This window comes from Fistularia commersonii, chromosome 1 (genome assembly GCF_037954325.1).
Source record: "Fistularia commersonii isolate RoL2024-O1a breed Wild chromosome 1, RoL_Fcom_v1.0, whole genome shotgun sequence".
Taxonomy (NCBI): Eukaryota; Metazoa; Chordata; class Actinopteri; order Syngnathiformes; family Fistulariidae; genus Fistularia; species Fistularia commersonii.
In genome coordinates this window covers 9,269,971-9,295,384 of record NC_141284.1, presented here as the reverse complement: position 1 = coordinate 9,295,384, position 25,414 = coordinate 9,269,971, and the positions used below count along the sequence as shown (strand labels likewise).

At 41.9% G+C, this 25,414-nt stretch overlaps 1 protein-coding gene across 6 annotated transcripts in view; it reads right to left on the bottom strand.

The window, feature by feature from the left end:
• The window catches only part of LOC147237297 (molybdenum cofactor biosynthesis protein 1-like), a 36,012-nt gene extending 12,420 nt beyond the window's left edge, over positions 1–23,592 (bottom strand). For 2 of the 6 annotated variants that reach the window (XM_086146749.1, XM_086146766.1), the window contains exons 1-10: positions 23,363–23,592; positions 22,499–22,604; positions 21,526–21,693; positions 15,503–15,667; positions 15,274–15,335; positions 13,524–13,635; positions 7,830–7,942; positions 3,108–3,218; positions 2,856–2,976; positions 2,698–2,745 (exon numbers count right to left, since the gene is read on the bottom strand). In XM_086146749.1, coding sequence (XP_086002875.1) covers positions 2,698–2,745; positions 2,856–2,976; positions 3,108–3,218; positions 7,830–7,942; positions 13,524–13,635; positions 15,274–15,335; positions 15,503–15,667; positions 21,526–21,693; positions 22,499–22,604; positions 23,363–23,563 — 1,207 coding nt within the window. In that variant the 5' untranslated portion in view covers positions 23,564–23,592. Of the gene's footprint in view, positions 1–65; positions 2,349–2,697; positions 2,746–2,855; positions 2,977–3,107; positions 3,219–7,829; positions 7,943–13,523; positions 13,636–14,199; positions 14,571–15,273; positions 15,336–15,502; positions 15,668–15,945; positions 16,717–18,363; positions 18,932–21,525; positions 21,694–22,498; positions 22,605–23,362 lie in introns of those variants that run through there. The other 4 variants (XM_086146720.1, XM_086146731.1, XM_086146740.1 and 1 more) reach the window with 4 other exon arrangements.
• Between the last annotated feature and the right edge of the window lie 1,822 nt (positions 23,593–25,414).

The following is a 25,414-nucleotide window of genomic DNA, read 5'->3' as shown; positions in this document are numbered from 1 at the left end:
ACCTTGACTCTCCTAGAACATCACACCCATTAAAATATTGAAAAAATGGTTTGACAGCAAAGTCACTTTAAAAGAATTTATTTAAAAAATTGCTCCACATTAGCAGTGTTATACATCAGTCATCTCTGGGTGTAGAAGGCCCAATCTGTCAGCAGCACCTCCCTAAAAGGCTTCTGGTGCTGGGAACCCAAGCATGGGGAGGACTTGCAAGGGCACTGACAAGGCTCGACTTCTCCCATCCCTTCTCCCTCTAACACTGGGGCCAGTATAGTGCAGAGGGCCAAAGGGCTTACTCTTGGCAACCTAAATTGTCTGATATACAGATGAAATGAGTTTCCTCCTTGCCCTCTGCGTCAAAAGGAGCAAGATGAGGTGGCTTGGCCATCTGGTCAGAATGCCTCCTGAACGCCTCGCTGGTGAGGTGTTCCAGGGCTGTCCCATCAGGAGGAAAGGGCAAGCTGGAGACACCATGTATCTCAGCTGGAATTGTGAATGCATTGGGATTCCCCTGAAAGAGTAGCGAGATCTGGGTCTCTCTGCTCTGGTCTGCACACCTGCACCACCCCCAACCCAACCCTAGATAAGCGTTGGAAAATAAGTGGATTGATTTATTTCATTATGTAGGGGGGTATTATAAAATGCCAGTTGTGTTACATGGATTGAATGGATTAAAGTTTTATAGCATTTTATGAAGTTACTATGCAATGTGGTATGACATAATGCAATATTACAAAACAATTTTTCTAAATTGTGTAGACAGATTGCATGCTCATCAACTTGAGAGAGATCAGTGCAACAAACAAAGCTTGAACTAACTTGCCCATTTTAAGGGCAGCTGTAGAAGTAACTACAATAAATTGAAAATATCTATTTCCACAGCACTGAAGTGTATCCCCAGTATTTCTTGCAAAATCCACATGACACGATGCAAATTTTACTATTTAAATTAAGTTGTTTTCATAGTGATGCATTTGATACAACACAGTGGGGAAAAAGATCACAGTGCATAATTTAACAAAACCGGAATGTGCCACGTACATAAGGCAGAAAGCATTGAATGAAAATAAATCTACCAATCTGAGAGCAAGTTTCTAACAATTCATCCTCAAAATCCTTATGATTGAGGCAACTATATACTCGCTGATTGGAAATTAAAAAAAAATTACAATTCCAAAATATTTCACACTCCTTTTGAAAGGCTTAAAGTCAAATTACAAATGCAACCTGCCAAAAGTTTCATACTCTCTATTGGTTTGTTGGATTTATTGCATGACCACTGTCATAGTCCCTCTTACCCCCAGTCTTGCTCAGGAGCTTTATTTCTTTAATGATGATGTCATGGCTGACAGCCTTGCACATATCATAAAGGGTAAGAGCTGCTACAGAGGCGGCAGTCAAAGCCTCCATCTCGACTCCTGTCCTGCTAGTTGTGTGGCAAGTTGCTGTGATGACTACAGCATTATGAGGTTTGATGAGTTCAAAGGTAACAGAGGTGTAATCTAAAGGAATGGAATGACAGAGTGGGATAAGGACTGAAGTCTGTTTCGAAGCCATAATGCCAGCCAACTGGGCCACCACCAAGGCATCCCCCTTCCCCAGTTGGTTATCCTGCAGCAGCTGAAATGCAATGGGGCCCAAAATGACAGTGGCACAGGCCTTGGCCCTTCTGCGTGTACAATTTTTACCACCAACATCCACCATGGTTGCTCGGCCTTGGCTGTCTATGTGTGACAGCTGGATTTCAGTGGGGTAATACAAGTGGGAACTGCAAGTGTCTGAAAGGAACATGGTCTGAGACCCTGAATATTGTCTGAGTTTGAGACTGGATACTTTTCTAGATGTTTTATCGTGACAAAATCTCAAAGTTTGGAGATAAAAGCTTAATCTACTCCTCATTAACAGTGTGCAAAAAGGAGGCATTCCTGGGATCCTGAGAAAATAACTGGTAAAGGCATTGAGATCTCTGGTTTGTGCATAATTGTGATTGACTACATGAGCATGGCTTGTGATTTTAGTTTTTAGATTAAAACTTACATTGTTATTATGACAAATAAGAAGGGCCTGACCATCAACCCATGCTAACAAAAGACTGTGTACTAAATTGCAGTGGCTGTCCATGTCTTGACCAATACCTTTCTTTATACATAACCAAAAATGAGCTTGTCCACTGAATGAGGTCAAAGAGCAGAAATAGGCTAATATAGTGCAGTCCTGAAGGCATGTTATACTTTGTCTTTCAAAAAATCTCAGTCTGTCTGCACAAATATGAAGCGTTGTAAACCAGAACGCTACCGGTGAAGAAATCTGGCCGGCTTGAGATAGAATCAAAGGCTGTGATGATGTTCTGCCTGTTGGATTGAACATTATTGAAGGCACTACATTCATATAGACATTTAGTTCAAACATTTTTTGTGAAATCTTCTTAGTTCAAACTTAAAATAATTGAAAAAGGTTATAATCAGCACCAGTGATTATGGATGAACTTAATCTAATGTCTAAAAATGTGTTCTGAATTATGCATGCCTGGCCTGATAATTGTTTTTTTTACTGTATTGTAGTGAGTGCCAGTTGAGTGATAAAAATCAAAATTTGTGTCTCTGAATGTAATATAGATAACTCATGAATATCACAAGTTAGCAGTCAAATCACAGCAGACATGCATGTATGAGACAATCGTATGACAACCATGTCACCCACCAATGAGGATCATAGGTCTGTTCTTCATTTTGGAGATATTGATCATGCCTGAGAAGAACAGGGCAGAATAAAACAGTTATTGCTTTATCTAAATGCTGTAGTTGAACAAATGCAGGGACACACAGCATGATCCACAGCATGGAGAGGCACAAGTCTACCTGCATGTTGTTTTTTTTTCCTTCCTATGGCTGCCCCAATGATTTGCAACAGCTCTTCATCTGTTGCCCCAGATCGCAACATGTCCCGGAGGGACACCTCAGAATTTCCAAACAGACACACCTGCAAGGGACAAAATAAATAACACACACACACACACACACACGCACGCACGAACATGCACGCATGCACGCAACACACACAAACACACACTACAAAATACAAAAGATCCAAAAAAGTAACTGCCCCCTCACCTTAAGGTTGCCATCTGCTGTGATTCGTAATCGATTGCATGCGCCACAAAAATGGTCAGACATAGAGCTGATGAATCCCACCTGGCCTTTAAAGCCTGGCACTTTGAATGCCTGAATGACAAAAGACAGAAAATTGAAAATTGACAGTAGATACTTGTGGGATGTAAGTGCTAATGCAGACTCAGAGGGACAAAAGGTCAATGTCTTTTTGAGCCAGTCCCAAGCCCGGATAAATGCAAAGAGTTGCACCATAAAGGGTGTACAACTTGTCCAAAACCAAAAATGCGAATGGAACCTATGACCCTCATACCAGATCAACCGAGTCCTGGGTTAACAACGACCACAACTGGTACCAATGACCTACAGGATACCAGTGGAAATTGGGCTACTTATGGCTGAAGAAGGAGAGTAGGAAGGTATGTCTGGAAGCAAAAGGAGTAGAAGAAACGCAAGAGTCTGGGACTGAGAGTATTGCCTTTGAATATTGAGACGATGAAAGAAAAAGCTAAAGAGTTAGTTAACATGATACAGAGAGGAAAGGTGGATGTACTGAGTGTCCAGGACACCAGGTGGAAAGGTAGCAAGGCTAGAAGCTTAGGAGCAGATTTTAAGTGGTATTGATAGGAAGAGAAATTAAGTAAGAGTTAGCTTGAAGGAGGTGTAGGTTAGGAATGTTCTGGAGTGTCAGAAAGACTGATGAGTCGGAGGCTGGAAATTGGAGGGGCAATGTTACTTGTTGTTTGGGGCTATGCCCCACATGTGGGGCTAGACTTAGACAAGAAGGAAAAAGTTTGCATTGGGGATTGGCAAGCTAACAGATGAGGCTAGGCAGAAATCTCCATGGACCATGATGTTTGCAGATGACATGGTGCTCTGTAGTGAGTGTACGGAGCAGGCAGAGCGACATCTAGAGAGGGGAGGTATTCTCTGGTGAGAAGAGAAATGAGGGTAATTGCAGTAAGACATAATACAGGTTTGTGAATTGGAGGAGCCAAGTGGAACCATGGGGCAGTAGGGAATGAAAATAAATAAGGTGGAGGATTTTGAGTGCCTCAGGTCAATAGTCCAGAGCAATGGAAAATGTGGAAAAGAGGTGAATAAATGTGCTCCAGTAGGCAGGAGCAGGTGAAGAAAAGTGTTGATAAAAGAGTATCGGCCAGAATGAAGGGAAAAGCGTACAAGACAGTGGTGAGACCAGCAATACTGTATGGTTTAGAGACAGTGGCACTGAGAAAAAGACTAGCAGAGCAGGAGATAGCAGAGATGAAAATGTTGAGATTCTCTTTGGGAATGACAAAGATGAGAAGGATCTGGAATGAGTCCATCAGTGGAACAGCACATGTTAGATATTTTGGAGATCAGCACAAAAAAGCCAGATTGAGATGGTTTGATACTGTGCAGAGGAGGGATAGTGAATAAATGGGTAGAAGGTGCTGAAGTTGACCTTCCAGACAGGAGGCCTAGACTCTTGGCCTCCTGAATATTCTCTCTGGTCTTTCTCTAGGGCCTAGAGCAGGGGTGTCAAACATATGGCCCGCAAGGGGGTTCGACCAGGCCCGCAGAATAATTTGAAAGTGGAAAAAAAGCAATAAAAGACAAGGATTTCTTCTTCTCCTTTCACTTTTCCCTTCAGGAGTCGCCACAGCGAATCAACCTTCTCCATCTAACCCTATTCTTTGTATCCTCCTCTCTCACACCAACTACCTTCGTATCCTCTCTCACTACGTCCATAAATCTTCCCTTTCGTCTTCGTCGAGACCTCCTGCCTGGCAGCTCCAATTCCAGCATCCGTCTACCAATATATTCACTCTCATTCCTCTGTGCATGACCCAACCATCTCAGTCTGGCTTCTCTGACCTTCTCTCCAACACATCGCACATGTGCCGTTCCTCTAATAGACTCATTCCAGATCTTAAATGTTCAACAACCATAATGATAATTCTGGGGAGCCGCCTTATCTCTCTTCAGAAGTTTGCAAACAGCTCTGACTGGCAAAAGCCCCCCTCCCCTGCTGCTAACTAGGTGGTACCAGCAACTACGTCACACCCACATAGTTCTAGGAGTCCATGCCTTGGCAGTCAGGTTTTTTTTTCCAAGCATAGGGTATTTCTTTTCAACATCTTTCTATATCTTGCATAAATTTGTGCTCTTTTAAAGATCAAAATGTCAATAGCGTATTTTCACGACTATAAGGTGCACATAAAAAGTCTTAGATTTCTTTAAAATGTGCGGCGCGCCCTATAGTGCAGTGCGCCCTGTGTGCATAGTAGAAAAAACCCTGAGAATGTTAAAGGCAAGAGTGTGGGCGTTGATTATATACAAAAGTACAGGTATGTGCGTTATGCAGAACATCTAACCCTATTCTCTGTATCCTCCTCTCTCACACCAACTACCTTCATATCCTCCCTCACTACGTCCATAAATCTTCTCTTTGGTCTCCCTCGAGACCTCTTGCCTGGCAGCTCCAATTCCAGCATCCATCTGCCAATATATTCTCTATTCCTGCTTTGTACATGACCAAACCACCTCAGTCTGGCTTCTCTGACCTTCTTTCCAAAACATCTAACATGTGCTGTTCCTCTGATCGATAGGCAGGTGGATCCTATCCATCCTGGTCACTCCCAAAGAGAACCTCAACATCTTCATCTCTGCAACCTCTAGTTCTGCTAGCTGTCTTTTGGTCATTGTAACAGTTTCTAGTCCATACATCATCGCTGGTGTCACCACTATCTTGTACACCTTTCATTTTATTCTGGCTGATAGTCTTCTATCACATAGTACCCCAGACACTTTTGTCCACCCATTCCAACCTGCTTGGACCCGTCTCTTCACCTCTTTTCCACACTCTCCGTTGTTCTGGACTGTTGACCCCAAGTACCTGAAATCCCCCAGCTTCTTGATATACACTCCCTAGCCTCACCGTTCCACTCTAGTTCCTCTCATTCCCACACATATATTCTGTCTTGCTGCGACTAACTTTCATTCCTCTCCTTTTCAGAGCATACCTCCACCTCTCTAGATTTTCCTCTACCTGTTTTCTGCTCTCCCTACAGATCACAATGTTATCCTAAACATCATGGTCCATGGAGATTCTTGTCTAACCTCATCTGTCAGCCTGTCCATCACCATTGCGAACAAGAAGGGGCTCAGAGCTGATCCCTGATGGAGTCCCACCTCCACCTTGAACTTCTCTGTTACCCTACAGCACACCGTATCAATGTCTCACAGCTAGCATACATGTCCTGCACCAGTCTAACATACTTCTGTGCCACTCCACTCAAAGACAAGGATTTATTTTTTTTAATTAAATGCAATTCAAGAAATTCCCGCTAGGGGCGCACTATTTTGGTCAGAATAGACGACAATCCGCATCATTGAGATGGACCAATCAGCAGACGTTATCAATGTACCACCTGCTACTTGTTATGACGTTTTTTTCTACCTTGTTCTCTACCTCCCTGCTATTCCCTCCCTAGCCAAAATGTCGTTATCAAAACAGAGAAAAGTAGTTAAAGAGTGTAGAATTTTCAAAGAAAAATTGACTACTGGAAACCTTTGTGCTTGGCGTGTTTGCTACAAGTTTCGGTATTAAAGGAATATAATATACAGCGCCACGACGACTCATCAAAGCGAAAAATATGACAGCTTGCAAAGACAACTGAGATGAGATAAGATCAACGAATTGCTGGTGGGTCTGAGGAAACAGCAGTCCACTTTCACCCATAACTGAGAAATCAGTGAAGCAGCGGTAAAAGCCGGCTGCCTAATTGCTTGCAAACAAGTGCAATTTAATGTTAGTCACCAGCTTCACTACAAACGAGTATGATGGAATTCTACTGTTCATGCAACTCCATACATTTTCAGTATGTATCGTATGTGTATGCATGTTTCATAGATGAAGTTTACACATTTACAAGACAGGTGAAAACTCTCATCCTTACACATTTAATAGCACCCTTTTTAGTTTGGAGGGTGTAGGCAGGGATTCAATTTAGATTTTATATGCACATGTGTAAATGGTAAAAATCCCTTTCTTTAGACATCTCATTTAATCTTAAAGTGCATTACTATATTTTTCAAAACCAATTACTTGTTAAAGTTTTGTGCCTTTGTACGATCAGTGGGATCGCATGATCACCTGATTGCAATGTATACATGTGAATGATAGAAGTAAATTACACTTTTGTCTAAGGAAATATGAGGTGTTTCATGAAATGTTTTGTAAAAGGATTGTTCATTAAATTACAAGATTTTCCTAATGTCCTTGTACTTCTTTACACCAAAACAGAGGAAAGACATGATATTTTGGTTATTTATTGCTCAGTATGCTATTATTTTAGTGGTCCGGCCCACTTGACATCTACCTAGGTTTTATGTGGCCGGCGATGAGAAATGAGTTTGACACCCCTGGCCTAGAGAAAGACCAGAGAGAAGATTTATGGATTTAGTGAAGGAGGACATGATGTTAGCTGGTGTGAGGGAAAAGGAATGATTGGTTAGAAAGAAGAGGTTGATTCTCTTCCGCGACCTGGGAAGGGAGTATCCGACAGAAAAAGAAGATCAGGATCATCATTTATCATACGGATATGAATTGTTGAGGAAAGATTACCAATTAGAGATCACCTTTAAAATTAATTCAACATTTGAAGAGGAATTTCTAGATATATGATGACAGATGCAAGCCCTAAAACACACCCAGACATTAATATCTAAATAACTGACCTTTGCTGTGTCTGTGTGTCCAGTCTGAATCATCTCCAGGTTTGGCCACTGTTGCTTGACACTATCCAGCATTTCCTTGTAGCTCACCATCTTTTTAAAGTTCCATTTGTTGCCTATCAAACAAAGATGATAAGAGTTTTGGTCCATGTGAGTGTATCACTACTTGATGTGAATGATTGAAACAGTGGATCAATGAATATTGGAGCTCAAACAGAATATCATTTAATTTTTGAAGATACTTAAGAATTTTCCTGAGCTGAATGAAACAGATTGGGTTTGTCATTTAGCACGGTGATTTTCAACCAGTGTGCCGTGAGAGGTCATTGAGTGTCGCGTCTGTGACGCGATGACGTAGAGGTTAATTTTAGAGTTAGTGCAGCATGATGGTGGCAGTTTGGGATCACAGAAAGAAAAGCGAGTGACAGTGATGGAGATGGACAAAAAAAAAAGGCAGTGAGCTTGAGGCAATACAGCGAAAGCTAACTTTCATTTGGAATCACTTTTATCGGGGATCACTGTTCCCTCTAAGCCGCGGTGCAATCACACACTGCTCCAGCATTCTTCGCGCACATCAAAGCTGAACTTTAAATGAATTAAACACATTTATTTTATTTACAGTTCAGGTCGGATTTTATTTTGTACGCAGCATAGATTTGCTGTGCAGGGAGGACGCTGGAGCAGTGCGCTATTGCGCAAACGCGCTGCTTAGAGGGAACAGTGCTGAGGATGCAACAGCGCCGGCTCCGCTGCGCTTGGTGTGTAGTGAGAAGCTATCCAATAGCGCCATGGTACTTACCAAGCTCAAACACCATCTCCAAGCTTTAACACCCTTCCGTTCAAAACAAGCCAATGGACTAATTTGTACGCTTACATACAATTAATGAGAAACGGGCAAATTTTGGGTGAAAAACCACAAAGGTAAACAAGAGAGCCCTCAAAGCTAGCGACCTTGTTGCTGAACTCGTAGCTAAATCAAAGAAGTCCCACACTTTGGCAAAAACATTAATACTGCCAGCTTGTAAAGCTTGAGCAAGAGTTCGTGTGTGTCTTTCTACCATTCCTGCCAGGATATTCATTGTGAGTTAATCGAAACAGACCCAGTTTTCACACTAAGAGAGTATAAATACGTTAAAAACTGAATTATTTACTATATGTATTATATGTACTGTGTTAGAGTGTCATTTTGTGTCATTTTGGTTGGTGGTGTGACAGCATTTTGTAAATGTAAAAAAAGTGCAGCGGCTCAAAAATGTTGAAAATAGCCTTTACTGTGAACATACTTACACACATGAGCTGGGCACGAAGCTACAAGGGAAAAACTGGTTTGACCATGAAATGCAAGCAAAGACCAGAGGTTTCAAAACCAAGCTGGTTTTATTTTCAAAGCAAATGTCAGATTAGTCTGATATGTACCATTTACAAATGCGTTTTTTTTTTTTATATATGTATCGTATATTGTATTGTATCTGGGGCGAAGAACAAGAACAAGAAGAAGAGGAGGAGTGCGTGTTCGGAAGCAGAGACAGAGGAGGAAAGGAAAGAGCCTGGGACTGAGAGTAGGGACTTTGAATATCGGGACTATGACAGGAAAAGGTAGAGAGTTGGTCGACATGATGCAGAGAAGGAAGGTGGATATACTGTGTGTCCAGGGGACCAGGTGGAAAGGTAGTAAGGCTAGAAGCTTAGGAGCAGGCTTTAAGTTGTACAATTATGGTACTGACAAGAAGAGAAATTGAGTAGGAGTTATCTTGAAGGAGGAGTTTGTTAGGAACGTCCTAGAGGTGAAAAGAATGTTGTTAATGGCTATGCCCCGCAGGTGGGATGTGAATCTAAAGAGGAGAAGTTCTGGAATGAGCCAGATGAAGTGATGCAGAATATCCCCAGAAATGAGTAAGTGGTAATTGGTGCAGACTTCAATGGACATGTTGGGGAAGGCAATAGAGGGGAAGAAGTGATGGGCAGATTTGGTATCCAGGATAAGAATGTGGAGGGACAGATGGTGGTAGATTTTGCAAAAAGGATGGAAATGGCTGTAGTGAACACCTTTTTCCAGAAAAAACAGGAACATAGGGTAACTTATAGGAGCGGGGGTAGGAGCACGCAGGTAGACTACATCTTGTATAGACGAGGTAACCTGAAAGAGATCAGTGACTGCAAAGTAGTTGTAGGTGAGAGTGTAGCCAGACAGCATAGGATGGTGGTTTGTAGGATGACTCTGGTGACAAGGAAGATGAAGAGGACAAAGGCAGAGAAGAGGACAAAGTGGTGGAAACTGAAAAGGGAGGAGTGTTGCATGGTTTTCAGGGAGGAGTTGAGAAAGGGTCTGGGTGGTCAGGGTGAGCTTCCAGATGATTGGACAACTACAACTAGTGTTATCAGGGAGACAAGTAGAAGAGTACTTGGTGTGTCATCTGGAAGGAAAGTAGATAAGGAGACTTGGTGGTGGAATGAGGAAGTGCAGGAGTACATACAGAGAAAGCGGTTAGTGAAGAAGAAGTGGGATACTGAGAGGACTGAAGAGAACAGACAGGAGTTCAGGGAGATGCGGCCAAAGGTAAAGATAGAGATAGCAAAGGCAAAACAAAGAGCATACGATGACTTGTATGCTCGGTTGGATAGTAAGGAGGGTGAGAATGATCTATACAGGTTGGCGAAACAGAGAGATAAAGATGGAAAGGATGTACAACAGGTCCGGGTGATTAAGGACAGAGAGGGAAATGTATTGACAAATGCTAGAAGAGTGATGGGAAGGTGGAAAGAGTACTTTGAAGAGCTGATGAATGGGGAAAATGAAAGAGAGGCAAGGGTAGAAGAGGGGACTATTGTAGACCACAAAGTAACACAAATTAGTAAAAGTGAAGTGAGGAAGGCATTGAAGAGGATGAAGAGTGGAAAAGCAGTTGGTCCTGATGATATACCTGTGGAGGTGTGGAAGTGTCTAGGAGAGGCAGCAGTAGAGTTTCTGACTAGATTATTCAACAGGATCTTTGAGAGTGAGAAGATGCCTGAAGAATGGAGACGAAGTGCCAAAAAGTTTGCCCACCCCTGGTATATGAGATAGAAAGAGAAGGGCAATGGACCAAATTTTATAGCACTGCTACCAATTTAGAATTGGTAGCAGTGCTATAAAATTGCTAAATTACGTATCCTTACTTTTCTATACTTCTTCTAGGTAATATTTTTGGGAGAAATACATAATTTGTAACTTCTATGCAGATGATAGCCAGCTATTAAAAGGGGGAAATTTCTTAAGGACATACAAATCTGGATGAGTATCCAGAGTATCCACTAACCATGAGGCTGTAGGGAATGGAACGGGAGGATTTTAAGTACTAATGGTCAACAGTCCAGAGCATTGGAAATTGTGGAAAAGACGTAAAGAAACAGGTAGGAAACAGGTTGGAATGGGTGGAGAAAATCTTCAGTGGAGCTATGCAATACAAAAATAGTTGCAGGTGCACAAGAAAGTTGTGAGACCAGCAGTGCTGTGTGATTCTGAGAAAGTGGCACTAAAGAAAAGACCAGAAGCAGAGCTGGAAGTTGCAGGGGTGAAGATTTGGCAAAGGCAGGGGTGGTTTAGTGCTGGAGATTGCTGCTGAGACCTTGAGTCAGATTTGCTCAGCCTCTGTAGTGGGGATGTGGTCTTTGTGTATGGCTGTTTCCGTTGCCATGATGAGATCTACTCTTGGAGATCCAATCTGGGGTGTCTGCAAAATTTACACCCTTACACAGGACACCAACCTCGTTGGGGGTAATCATAACTCTACACCACTGGGCCAAGAACATCCCATTAACTGCCAAAGGCAGCAAGGCCCACAACATATTAAAAAAGCCTTGAGATCCTGTGGCTACCCCAATTGGTTTTCGGGAACCACCAGGCGCAGGAACATAGAACAGGAGGAAGACAACAACAAACGAAAGAACATCATCATAACATATTTGCCGGTGTATCCGAGAAACTAAGAAAAGGTGTGAAACAAACACCATATTACTGGTACATTTGAAGCCCTACAACACACTGAGACAAAAAATGATGCACCCCAAGGACAAAACACCCAGACATTAGATCAAAAATGTGGTATGGTGATGCTATCATTTGCATTGTGATGACGTCTACATTGGAGAGACCAACTGGCCTCTGCACAAACGGTGTCCCAACACAGGAGACTGTGCTGGGCCTGTCCTGTGGTAGTCTTCAGACAGGCCCAGAACAGTCTCCTGTGTCCACTGTCCACCTACACTTGAAGGATAAGGGCCATTCTTTTGAAGAAAGCAATGTCTGTATTCTGTATAAATCAATACCAAGACGGATTTGTACACAAGGTGGTCCTGGCTTTAACTCTTGTCGAAATCTTCTTGTTGTGGCAGCTGAACTTGAATTTCTTCACTTGAAGACATTTCACCCCAATCCGAGAGGCTTCTTCTGAAAAGGGGTGAAACATCTTCCAGTGAAGAACTTGAAGTCGTTGGCACAAGATTTTGACAAGGATTCACCATGACCTGGATGACTGAAAACCTCCACAGACATGTTATCGAGCTCAACTTTTTCACATTTCAATCCAGGTAATCCCACTAAGTTGCTCCTTTGTCCTCAACGAACGACATCCCCACTAGCATAACAACCCCCTTACACCTCATTTCTGCCAATCAACTCTTCCTTTGCGTAACAAGCCACAATAACGTAGACCTGCCCAAAACCTGGCAGTTATATCCTGGAACCCCAAAAGGTCATTAGAACTGAAGAAGCCTCTCAGATGAGGGATGAAAATGTGTTCAAGTGAAGAAATTCAAGTCCAGTTGCCCCAACAAAATGATTCCGAGCGATGTTTTGGAGATAAGATCAGAGAACTCAGACTAAGATGGTTCGATACTGTACAGAGGAGGGATAGTGAATATATTATTAGAAGGATGCTGCGATTGGAGCCAGAAGGCAGGAGGTCTAGAGGAAGACCAAAGAGAAGATTTATGGACATAGTGAAAGATGACATGTAGTTAGTTGGTGTGAGAGAAGAGGATATAAAGAATAGGGCTAGATGGAGATGGTTGATTCGCTGTGGTGACCCTTGAATGGAACAGTGGGAAAGAGAAGAACTCTTGACTAAATAGAAGTCAAACTGTAGGCCCCAATCATCATAGGAACACCAAACTGAATGATATAGCTATATAGACTACTGCTCATTCAGAATGCACATGATTTAACAAGAACAAGTTAAGGGCATGATGTAGTGGTCTCTGCACTCTTAGAACCTTGCCACCAAGTCAGAGCTCTACACTCCAAGGACTCAGGGCTACTTGTGGTCCCTAGGATCTCTAAAAGCAGAACGGGGCCAAGGGCATTTAGTTACTAAGTTTCTCTTTTGAAGAACCATATTCCAGTTTAAATCACAGCTACTGTGTTCCAGGCCTGGAACACAGTAGCTGTCATTAGACTGTCATTAGACAGTTCTGTAGTGATTTTACAATATATAAATAAAATGTGACTTTTGACTATTAATGTGAATTCATTCTTCATGTACTGTAGAATTCAAAATATTAATTGAGCAGTGGTCAAAAGAAACTGATTCCTCTAACTCACCCGACTGAGTTTGCTAGCTTTTGTGTGTTTTATTATTTAGTATATGATAATAATAAAGTATCTTCTTCAGCCATTCAAATTATCTCTGCAGTGATATTTAGCTGGTATAGAGTACTCACCGTCAAAGGGCATGTATTCAATAAAGCGCACCTCCAGAGGCTTGTTTTTTGTAAGCTTCACAAAATCAAGCAGCTCATCTTCATTGATACCTCGCATGATCACACAGTTGATCTAGGATATAGGACACAGTATGAAATAAATGCTCAACTGAATTTCCCACATTTTACAGTATGTGCATGCAGTAAAAGCATGTATATACACAAACACATACAGTATATGCTTTATATATCAATATTGTACAAGAAAATATGCAGTGCATAAACTTTTTGATAGCTTATTGAGACATTCAGCATTTGCATGTATCCAGCTCTTCAATTGATGAAGTACCGAATTTTCCGCACTATAAGGCACACTGGATCTGGATTATAAGGCACACCTTCGATGAATGGCGTATTCAAAAAAGAAATATATATATATATATATATATGCATATGTATATATATATATATATTACATTATAATGCGCATCGAATAAACGCTACAGTAGTGGTTGGGGTTGCGTTATGCATCCACTAAATGGAGCTGTGCTAAAGGGATTGTCAACAAAACAGTCAGATAAGTCAGTCAGTCAAACTTTATTAATAGAATACAAACCAACGTTCTGACAACTCCATTCACTCCCAAAACAAGTTAGTGCATTCACGATACAGTATGGTACGTACAGGTAGCTCTTACCAGTATTAGCACACTCTTCATTGAAAACAATGTATTTCCAACTCCATTTGTCACAGTTCCAAGCGTTTCATAAAATGAAAGCACCAAGAAGGATCGCCTCTAAATTCATTGATGTTAAGTTCGCTAGCTAGCGCTGGTTCCTTTGAATAGTGACCGTGGTGACACTTCTACTTGCTGCTCTCTGTTCAACAACGCACTGTTCAAGTTTGTCCTTTAACTGTTGCCAGCTCGCTTTGTTCCCTCGGAAACTCTGTTTAGTCTTTCTTTATTTGGCGCAGATCATCTTGTTGCTTCCTCTACTTCCGCATCATTGATTTGTTAATGTTGAATTCTGTCCCTGCTGCTCTATGACCATGTTCTACTGCGTGACTGATAGCCTTGAGTTTAAACTCTGCGTCATAAGCGTGTCTCTTGAAAGGAGCCGTTTTGGGGTCCACACGCACGCACGCACGCACGCACGCACGCACGCACGCACGCACGCACGCACGCACGCACGCACGCACGCACGCACACACGCACACACACACACACACACACACACACACACACACACACACACACACACACACACACACACACACACACACACACACACACACACACACACACACACACAAATGAAAATGCACGCTTCTACAGGAGAAAATTGAGTCAGCTGTTGCTTCCCGTAGTTGTAAGACCTCTTGCGGCTCAATATTAGGGGTACCATATTATAAGGCGCACTGTCAGTTTTTGAGAAAATTAAAGGCTTTTAGGTACGCCTTATAGTGCGGAAAATACGATACTTATCTTGATTTTAGCAGCTTATTAATTGTTTAAGTTCATCGGCCACAAAGAAAATTACTTGTGAGACCATAAGAAACAGTAATGTAATTGTCACTAATCATGATAATTGACAAATATAACTTCTATTTGTTAATATGAACTTGGAAAGACATTCCAACAGCATAGATTTAAGCGCCCTATTTATTTAGAGGGGCACTTCGATAGATTATAACTATCAATTCAGGGAATCCACATACTGTTAGTTTGAGTCTTTTAAGAATTATAACTTATGTGCAAAACTTAGATTACCTTGACTGGGTTGTAGCCCATTTCAATTGCCTTTTCAATGCCCTCCATCACTTTGTGGAATCCTGTGGATGAAAGAAAGATGGAGATAATCATAAAATGTTTTAATGTAAAATGAATTCAAAATTTGCAATTCAAATCATCATTACTATTACTGCTCTGAAGTGCTTTGACAGCATTACAAAAACATTGAATATCTTGACTTGTGTTCCTATTACACTGTGATTAATACCTTTCCTTCTGACAATGAACTCGAATTTTGAGAGGATCAGTGAGTCCAGACTGATGTTAACGAGGTCCAGACCAGCATCCTTCAGCTTAGGCAGGAGCTTTGCAAGATTCATGCCATTTGTTGTCACAGCAATAGTCTTCAGACCCTCAATCTTCCTCATTTCCACTTGAGGAAGAAAAATAAAAGAAAGTATTAAGGAATTAAGAGACCTTGGAAAATTACATAAAATAAATGTTGAGTAATGTAGGGGGAAACTGATGCAAAACTGTGAATCCCAGGGCCTACATTTTCTTTCTAATTAGTTTGAAAAAGTAATTTTTCTTGAGTGTTTACCAGCAGTTGTGATGCATTTTTTTCAGACCCTACTTCTGTAAGATCTTTCACTTTGTTCACACTAAACTTGAACTTGGAAGGAAATCTTAACAGCTGTAGCTGAGTCTTACCAGAGTAACAGCATACTCCCATCATCTTGGTCACTAAGTGTAACGTGGTAGTGGACTTCCAAGATGGCAGCGCGGACACTTGCAGAGGCCTAAGGCTCCCAACTACAGAGGTTTGTTATTGCATTTTTTGCGTTCTTTCTCCGTTCGATTTCTGTCTTGGATGCACTAGTCCAGTGCAGAAGAACTGAACTGTTGGAGTTAGGAACTAACTCCAGACTTCGCATATTTCCAAGATCGGACTTCATCCCACCCCTCACCATTCCCCCGCTGTGGCCTAGGAGATGAAGGAGGCACCGTAAACAAAAACAGGGCAAGCGGAGCGGGTTTCTGGCTAGGGTACATACTAACCCACACACAGCGGCTCTGCCCAGTCTCCTTCTCAGAACCCTGAATCAGAATACCTCGCAGTGAAATGCAGACCATTTAAAATGTTCAGAGAATTCAGCTCCATTATTATTGTAGCAGCCTACATATCGTCATGAGCTAACGCTAAGTTAGCACTGGAGGAGCTCTACTACTCTCCTTCTTCGGTCCCTACATTGGCTCCTGGTAGCCACCCGTATCAAGTTCAAGTCCCTGGTGCTTGCCTACTGGGCAGTGAATGGGACAGCCTCGTCTTATCTCCAGGATAAGGTGAAGTCACATGTCCCTACCCGTCCCCTCCAATCTGCCACCTCTGGGCGACTGTCAACCCCATCACTCAGAGCCCCTGGCTGCCGATCAAACCGGTCGCGGCTCTTCTCGGTCTTGGCTCCTCAGTGGTGGAACGAACTGCCGAAAAAAGGTCAGAACAGCGGGGTCACTGCCCATCTTTCGCGGTGAGCTGAAATCATACCTCTTCACCAAGCACTGCCCTCCCAATCGCACTTAGCCCCCACCCCCCTGCCAAAATAAATAAATAAGTAAAATAAGGATGAAATTAATGAATGTATGTAAATGGTTCTAAAGATGGCTATTTGGTTCAGTGGTCACTTCTGACTTATGCTACTGGTGCTTCGGATCTCCTGTGACTGAACTGCACTTCTTGTAAGTCGCTTTGGATAAAACCGTCTCCCAAATACTGTAATGTAATGTACTGCCTGATTAGTGGCCAGATGGATGCAAGTCCAGAGGTCGCTGTGATCATAGCCGTTGACTTGAATCACGTGGGGCTAAAGACAGTGCTCCCCAATTTCTATAAATACATAAAGTTTTCAACGAGGGATAGTAATATACTTGAATACTGGATCTGGTATACTGCAACAATCCAGGTGCTTACAAGGCTGCAGCTGCCCCCACCTTGGAATGTCAGATCACATCTCTGTAGAATTGATCCCTGCCAATAAACCTCTCATCTGCTGGTCCAAACTCATGATCAGAACAATCCAGGTCTGGACTGAGGAAGCCTTTTCGGCCCTACAAGACTGCTTCGAACACACAGATTGGGGAGTATTCAAATGAGAGCGCTGATCTTGAGGAATACAAATCGGCTGTCTTGACGAATGTTCATTTCTGCACCAACGCTGTCCTACCCACAAAGACAATCACTGTCTTTCCTCACCAAAAGTCGTGGATGGACAGCACAGTGAGGCCCCTTTTCAAAATTCAGGGTGCCGCCAATAGGGCCGGCGATAGGCTGTTCTACAGCAGGGACTGAAGGGATCTGAGAAAGGGCATACAGCCAGCCAAAAACAGGCACAAACAATGCATTGAGGACCACTTCAACAACAACGACCAACATGTGGAAAGGCATCAGGGCTATCACTGACTGTAAAGGCAGTGCCCCGCAGATCAGCCGCAACCCCACCCGGCCTGACATTCTGAACAGCTTCTTTGCTTGCTTTGACTCATCAAGCTGCTGAGAGGCTCCAAATCTTCCTCAGCCAGAAGTGCATTACCAGCCTGTTGTCCTGACGCTGCATCTGGCGAGTTCTACCCTGAGTGAGATCAACACCAACAAGGTCCCAGGATCAGACAGGGTGTCGGGCCGGAGCCTGAAGTCATGCACAGAGCAACTGGCAAGTGTCTTTCTGGATATCTGTCCTTGCAACTGTCCATGATCCCTGTCTGCCACAAGTCCTCACTTGTGCCTGTGCCAAAGAGTTCAACCGTCACCTGCTTTAACGATTACTGTCCTGTTGCCCAAATACAAGTAATCATGAATTGCTTCGGGGGGATCTTCCTCAGATCCATCAAGGACACTACCCCTGCTGGGGTAGACAGCCTACAGTTTGCCTCCAGGAGAACGTTACACGAAAGCTGCTGTCACGCAAGCACTTCACACGGCCCTGACCTACAACGCCCCAACACCTACGTCAGGATGCTGTTCGTGGACTTCAGTTCAGCCTTCAACACTGTACTCCCAGACAAGTTGGCCCTGAAGCTCCGAAACCTAGGCCTGTCTGCCTCCCTGTGTTTGTGGATCTATGACTTCCTCACCTCAGGTAGTAAGGCTGGGAACTTCTCATCTTCCTCAGATCTGGAACACTGGGACGCTGCAGGGCTGCATACTCAGCCTAGTACTCCTCACACACCCCACAAACAACACAATCATCAAGTTTGCAGATGACACTACTGTGATGGATCTTATATCAGACAACGATGAGACCCTCTACAGAGAAGAGATCCAGCACTTAACTCAATGGTTCTCAAACAATGATCTCAACCTAAACACAAGCAAGACGAGATAGATTATTGTGTATTACCTGAGGTCCAGGAGAACGGCACACGCTGCTCTCGATATAAATGTGGATCAAGTAAAGTGCGTTGACAGCAACATCTCATCCGACCTGACCTGGACCGTTAACAACTCATGCTTGTTAAAGAAAGCCCAGAAATGAATCTCCTTCCTTAGGTAGCTGAAACGAGCTGGGCTCTCCTCTCAGCTACTCATCAACTTCTACAGATCGACAAAAGAAAGCCTCCTCTGTCTCAGCACTACAGTGTGATATGGCGGCTGCACGGCATGAGACAGAAAGGAGTTGGCCGGGTGGTGAGAACAGAACAAGCATTGTGGGCTCTTCTTCTGCATCTGGGCTCTATCTACAATGCCCAGATGCAGATGAAGGCTAAGAACATTGCAATGGATTCCACCCACCTGGGCGACAGCCTGCTTGTGCCACTCCCATCAAGAAAGCGGTACAGCAGTGGTCCCCAACCCCCGGGCCGCGGACCAGTATCGGTCCGTGGATCAACTGGTACCAGACCCCACAAAAAATAATCAATTATTTCCGTTAGTCTGAGTCTGAATAATCTTTATTTTGAAAAATCTTTTATTTTGAAAAATTACCGAAATCTCTTGGATACATCTTGTTCACTTGAGCGCCAAAAATGTAACCAACAAGCTAGCAAAATGAGTAAAAAACAGACGTCAGACAGAAAGTTTCTTTTAGAAGGGGAAAATGTGGATCCAGACAGTGGATTCACATTTATTCTAATAGTCTCAATATAAACAATCTACAGTACGTGTACCAAACCGCAAAATGTCACTTTGTTTGCACAATGACAAATTAAAAAAAATCTTGATTCTTGATTCTTGTAGTCTTGCAGCCTTAGTGCAGTCACAGCTCAGTCTTTGCCTAGTCTTTGAGGTAACGACAATATGAATGTGTTTGATGTTATCACAAGTCATTGTGTTATGTCACCATAATAATAACCAATAGATGAGCTTCCACAAAAACCGGAGACAGGAAACCTGGCACCAGCATGATGGGAAAACATTGCATGATGGGATAAGAATCTAGTTGTAGTTTTCAACAAGTATTTTCAAAATCTTTGAAAAGTCTTAAGATATAAACTCCAGTCTTTAGTCTCAGACTATGTCGAGACTAGGTTGAGACTAGGCTGAGACTTTAAACTAAAAGCTAGTCTTCACATGTGAACAGGTGTGAGACTATAAATCTTTTAACAATCTTCAGGTATAAATCCAGTATGACAAGATAAACAGCTTTTATAAACTAATGTTTAATTTCTCGCCTACATTACAGCTAAGGATGTTCTCATTACCCCAGTTCTAGCAATTAATTTTATTTCTGGCAATTCTTTTTTTCACCCTGTATTTTATCAATCCCTTTCAGGAAGTCGTTAAAAAATTTGCATGTAACCTATCATGTATGAACCAGGAGTAGTAGACAGCGCCAAGGGGGCAGTCAGGAGTTCCGTGTCCCGCTCAATAACAAATTGACCAGGCAAGAAGGAGCTCATGAACAATGATCTTTCCAGTTGAAATATAAGCAATCTACTACCTAATCTACCACCCCTTGTTTTGTTTTGTTTTGCTTTGCTTTTTTTTCGTCACTGAAATATAAAGGATAACCACAAAACATGTCATTGCCACATAACAATTACGTTAGTAATGTACTAACGGTCTTGGTCTTGGGAGTGGAGCTGGAGTCGGTGTTGCAGGTGTCAGAGAGAAGGATGCTGAGGAAGCTCCTCAGCATCAAGGACAACATCCATCACCCCCTGCATGCCACACTGACATCCTGTCAGAGCTCTTTCAGTCATAGATTGATACCACTAAGGAGCTCCACTGAACGCCACAGGAGGTCTTTCCTACCTGAGGCTATCAGACTTTTTAATTCCTCTTCCCTCAGCCGCAGGGAATCTTCAAATCTTTGTACTTAAGACCTTAATACACTGATAGCTTTAACCTTGACAATTTATATTTTATTGTATTTCTTAGTCTCCCTCCTTCCTACTATTATCTATTATTGTTATGTTATATGGGATAAATAAAGTTGTTCTCATCTCATCTCATCATCTCATACCCCCATATAAACAATGAAACCACGTCAAACAAAACTGAAATATTCAAAATAACCATGTACTTAACAAATCCTTCTTATTCCTCACCCTCACGCCATTCCCAAATACACTTGGCCCTTTCTCACTGTGTAAATACCTTATTGATGTTGAACATATGTCCAAAGCCCAAACTGTTTTTTGTTGCTTAGTTAATGTTTCTTTTCTCTTAACTTATAACTCTTATCTTTAATTTCATGCTATAAGTTGCTGACATATCATGTAAAATTCCTATGTATATAGTACATTTGGTGACTAAGAAAGATTCTGACTGATTCAGATTTAACAGTTATTTCATAACTGCATGTTTGGAGTTTTCTTTAAGTACTCAAGACTTACAGAATAAAACCATCTTAGGGACACAGGGGATCCTTGAGATAATCCAAGCTGCTATCAGGTGAGAGGCAGATAACAGTCATTCTTAATTTTGTAAGACCACTCAAGTTGTTTTTGTCTGGTTTAATAGTGTCTTACTTAAATTTCCCTTTGCATTCATTTGTGTTGATCCCTTCATCTTAATTTGAATACATTTTGGTGTTGCTGCCAGTTTGTCAATTTTGGATTAAATATTCATGACCATAATGAAATGTAATTGTTAACTGTCATATATAAATATATAGATAATTGCATAAAACCCAATCAGCAAATCACAGGTAATTGGGTTGAATATTGTCACGATTTCATATGGCCAACTGAAGATGTTTGCATTAACAACTTTAACTTTTAAGTATTGGAAATTTCTCGTAGTAAAATTATTTAATACTGTGACTAGACAAAAATGTCAAGCCTTCTTCTTACCAATAATATCCAAAATATCAGGTCGGATGAGTGGCTCTCCCCCTGTGAAGCGGATTTTATCCACTCCCTGCTTGACAAAGAGGCGTGCCAGGGTAAGGACCTCTGAGGTGGAAAGTAGCTGGCCTTGTGGCGTTAGCTTCACCCCCTCTACTGGCATGCAGTATTGACCTGTAATGGAGATTAAAGGTGTAAACCAACAAAAAGGTAATCAAATACATGAACTTTACTGATAAAACATGTTTTGACCTGCAGTTGCTCAAATTCAGTGGCACAAAAACTGCAAAAACGTGAAACATTATGCAAAGTTTAAAAAGGCAGCTTTTCCTTTATATTTACATAAAATCACTGAAATTGCTAGAAAATCTTATATAAAAAATTTCTACAACAACAAACAAGGCAACAACATAGGTGTTATATTCTGTAGAGAGGCCCGACAGATATGATCAGGGAAAGAACGAGTTGTATATACTTCTTTACCAGAGGATATTTTCACAAACTGATGGACTCCTTTTAATCAGGATAACATAAAAAAAAACCCTTCACAAAACCAACTCTAGAAACATACAACCTTTTACTATTATAATCACCTCTGGAAAATTAGTCTTAATTCAACCAATTTTATGATTGTGGACTGTAGGAGGAAACTGCAATTGAACCAGGAACCTTTTTACTATGATATGAATGATAACCTCTGCAGCATCATAACACCTCTCCATAATATTCCTCCTCACTTTTTCACGCAGACAGTTCATTTCAAAGAGTGAATTTATAGTTGAAAGTTTTGGTTTTGGTGCCTCTGTCAGCAATTAATTCATGGTTGAAGTATCATAGATAAGGGCCCTAAACAGGAATGTGGGTATTTTAGTACATCAAAGTAACACATTGATTATGCCAACACTGGTTACAAACCTCAGCAAAATATATCCATAGTTCAAAAACTTTTCAAAAGTTACAGTAGGGAAGAGCTACTCACAGCGCAGATTACATTTCTCAGTCAGGGATATGCGCAGGTAGTTGTGCCTTCTGCCAAAGGTATCAGTCAAAAATGATGAGAAAGATATCTTTTGTCCCTGTGGTATCTACCAAAGACAGCAAATGAATCAGAAAAAAACAATAGCTGTACTGCATCCACAAACAGAAACAGATGTTAAAAAGAAACAGCGACAATGCCCAGGTTTTTAAATAACTAAATCATCAACAACAACAAAAATTCCCAGATAAGATAGTATGAGTTTACTCTTAACCTCAGCAAATTTCAGAAAAAAGAAAATAACATAACAGCAACATATAATTGCTTGTTGTGCATGCATCGCAAAGTGAAGCTTCCCTTTTCTCATTATTTGTGAATAAAAAAAACTGTTGTAAAAATGAAAATGTAAAGCCATGCAGAGCACACTGGGGACATCAAGGAGTTATCCATAAAAATTCTGGCCCATGCAGTCATGGTGCCTCCTAAATACAAAACAAAAATTTTCCCTTATACTATGTAATACCCCTTTCTCTTTAGTCGACTGTTGAGTAGATCAAGGAAGCAAAAGAGCTCACATTCTATGACTTTTATACATTTTTACAGGGATGTTCTTGTTAAGGAAAAACATGCAAATCGTATTTCAAAAGTAAAGTAGTTGGAGTTTTTTAATGTTCAACAGAACCCTTTCAATTACTTGATAGTAACAATCCTCAGAGTGGGCTCCATAACTCAACGGTTTCTTACTCGGACAAAAACACGCTGCAGTACAGTTCATTAAAATATAATACTTACCCTTGGCAATAGAATGGGGCCTGATTGAATGTTACTCTGCCGAGCAGTAAAAACTGAGTTTTTAGTTAATATTACCTGTCTTTTCCTGGTTCTAGGAGATGCCGCGAAGTTCGGTGAAGCTAACCTCGACTCTTCGAGATCAAGCTCATTTTCCTTCTGCGATACACAGTAAAGCCGGCCATTACCGTGAAACCGTTGAGTAAAAAGTGTGATGAAATGCGTTGTATTCACACGCCTGTCAAGCAAACGGCTGCAGACGCTTGCTACTGAAGCCATAATGGTTTTATGTCTTGTTCAACAGCGAGTTGTTCTGTGACAGCCAGCAGTCAGCAGCTGGTGGGCGGGGTAACGTTAGCCTATCATGCATCGTTCACGTGCCATATTACGCAAAAACTGCTACGGTCTGGGCAATGTAGTCTTAAGCGACGATGTCGAAAATGCAGCGTTTTCATGTATTACCGGCGCAAGAAAGATCAAACAGGTTAATGACCTTTTTCCGTCAAGCATTCTTAAATTTCTATCCATATGTGCAGAAACTTAGGAGCATGTTGTTTATCATGTATGTTGTTTTTATCCACGGTTCTAAATTGTAAAGTGTCTGTGTGTGTGTGTGTGTTAAAAAGGCACTTACAAATAAAAATATATTATTATGATTATCATTATCATTATTAACTATATTATACAAATATGGGCACTTAGTTGTAAACACTCTTTCATTCATTTTCTACAGCTTTTCTGGATCAGGTCAAGGCCCAGGAGTGGTCACGGTCTGGGGTGTCTGGAAATTTCAAATCAAGTCACAAGACTGAACACAGTCACATGACAGTCATGAGGTACAAATCCTCCATCTTCATTCAACAGAAAACATCACAATCACCCACTTGGATAGAGGATAAACTGGCACTGCAAAATCAGTTTGTTCCTCAAACTGTTCTAAAAAGTGATGTGAAATTAACAAATCACATTTTAAGACAGGAAATAGAACCCCACAATGAAGCTGTATAAATAATGCAGCCTCAGGGCGGCAGTGGCCCGTGTCTCTCCAGGCCTGCCTTGGGGAGGCATGGAGCAGTGTCTCCCTGTGCTGGTCCCAAGCTCGGATGAATGCAGAGGGTTGCGTCAGGAAGGGCATCCGGCGTAATACTTTTGCCAAAACCAGACATGTGAGTCAACCATAACCATATCATACCGGATAGGTTGTGGGTTAACAACGACTGCCATTGGTATTGATGACCTACAGGGTACTAATGGAAATTGGGGTACTGTGGGTCGAAGAACAAGAACAAGAAGAAGAGGAGGAGTGCGTGTTCGGAAGCAGAGACAGAGGAGGAAAGGAAAGAGCCTGGGACTGAGAGTAGGGACTTTGAATATCGGGACTATGACAGGAAAAGGTAGAGAGTTGGTCGACATGATGCAGAGAAGGAAGGTGGATATACTGTGTGTCCAAGGGACCAGGTGGAAAGGTAGTAAGGCTAGAAGCTTAGGAGCAGGCTTTAAGTTGTACTATTATGGTACTGACAAGAAGAGAAATTGAGTAGGAGTTATCTTGATGGAGGAGTTTGTTAGGAACGTCCTAGAGGTGAAAAGAATGTCGGATAGACTTATGAGTCTGAAAATGGAAATACAAGGTGTGATGCTCAATGTTGTTAATGGCTATGCCCCGCAGGTGGGATGTGAATCTAAAGAGAAGGAGAAGTTCTGGAATGAGCCAGATGAAGTGATGCAAAATATCCCCAGAAATGAGTAAGTGGTAATTGGTGCAGACTTCAATGGACATGTTGGGGAAGGCAATAGAGGGGAAGAAGAAGTGATGGGCAGATTTGGTATCCAGGATAAGAATGTGGAGGGACAGATGGTGGTAGATTTTGCAAAAAGGATGGAAATGGCTGTAGTGAACACCTTTTTCCAGAAAAAACAGGAACATAGGGTAACTTATAAGAGCGGAGGCAGGAGTACGCAGGTAGACTACATCTTGTATAGACGAGGTAACCTGAAAGAGATCAGTGACTGCAAAGTAGTTGTAGGTGAGAGTGTAGCCAGACAGCATAGGATGGTGGTTTGTAGGATGACTCTGATGACAAGGAAGATGAAGAGGACAAAGGCAGAGAAGAGGACAAAGTGGTGGAA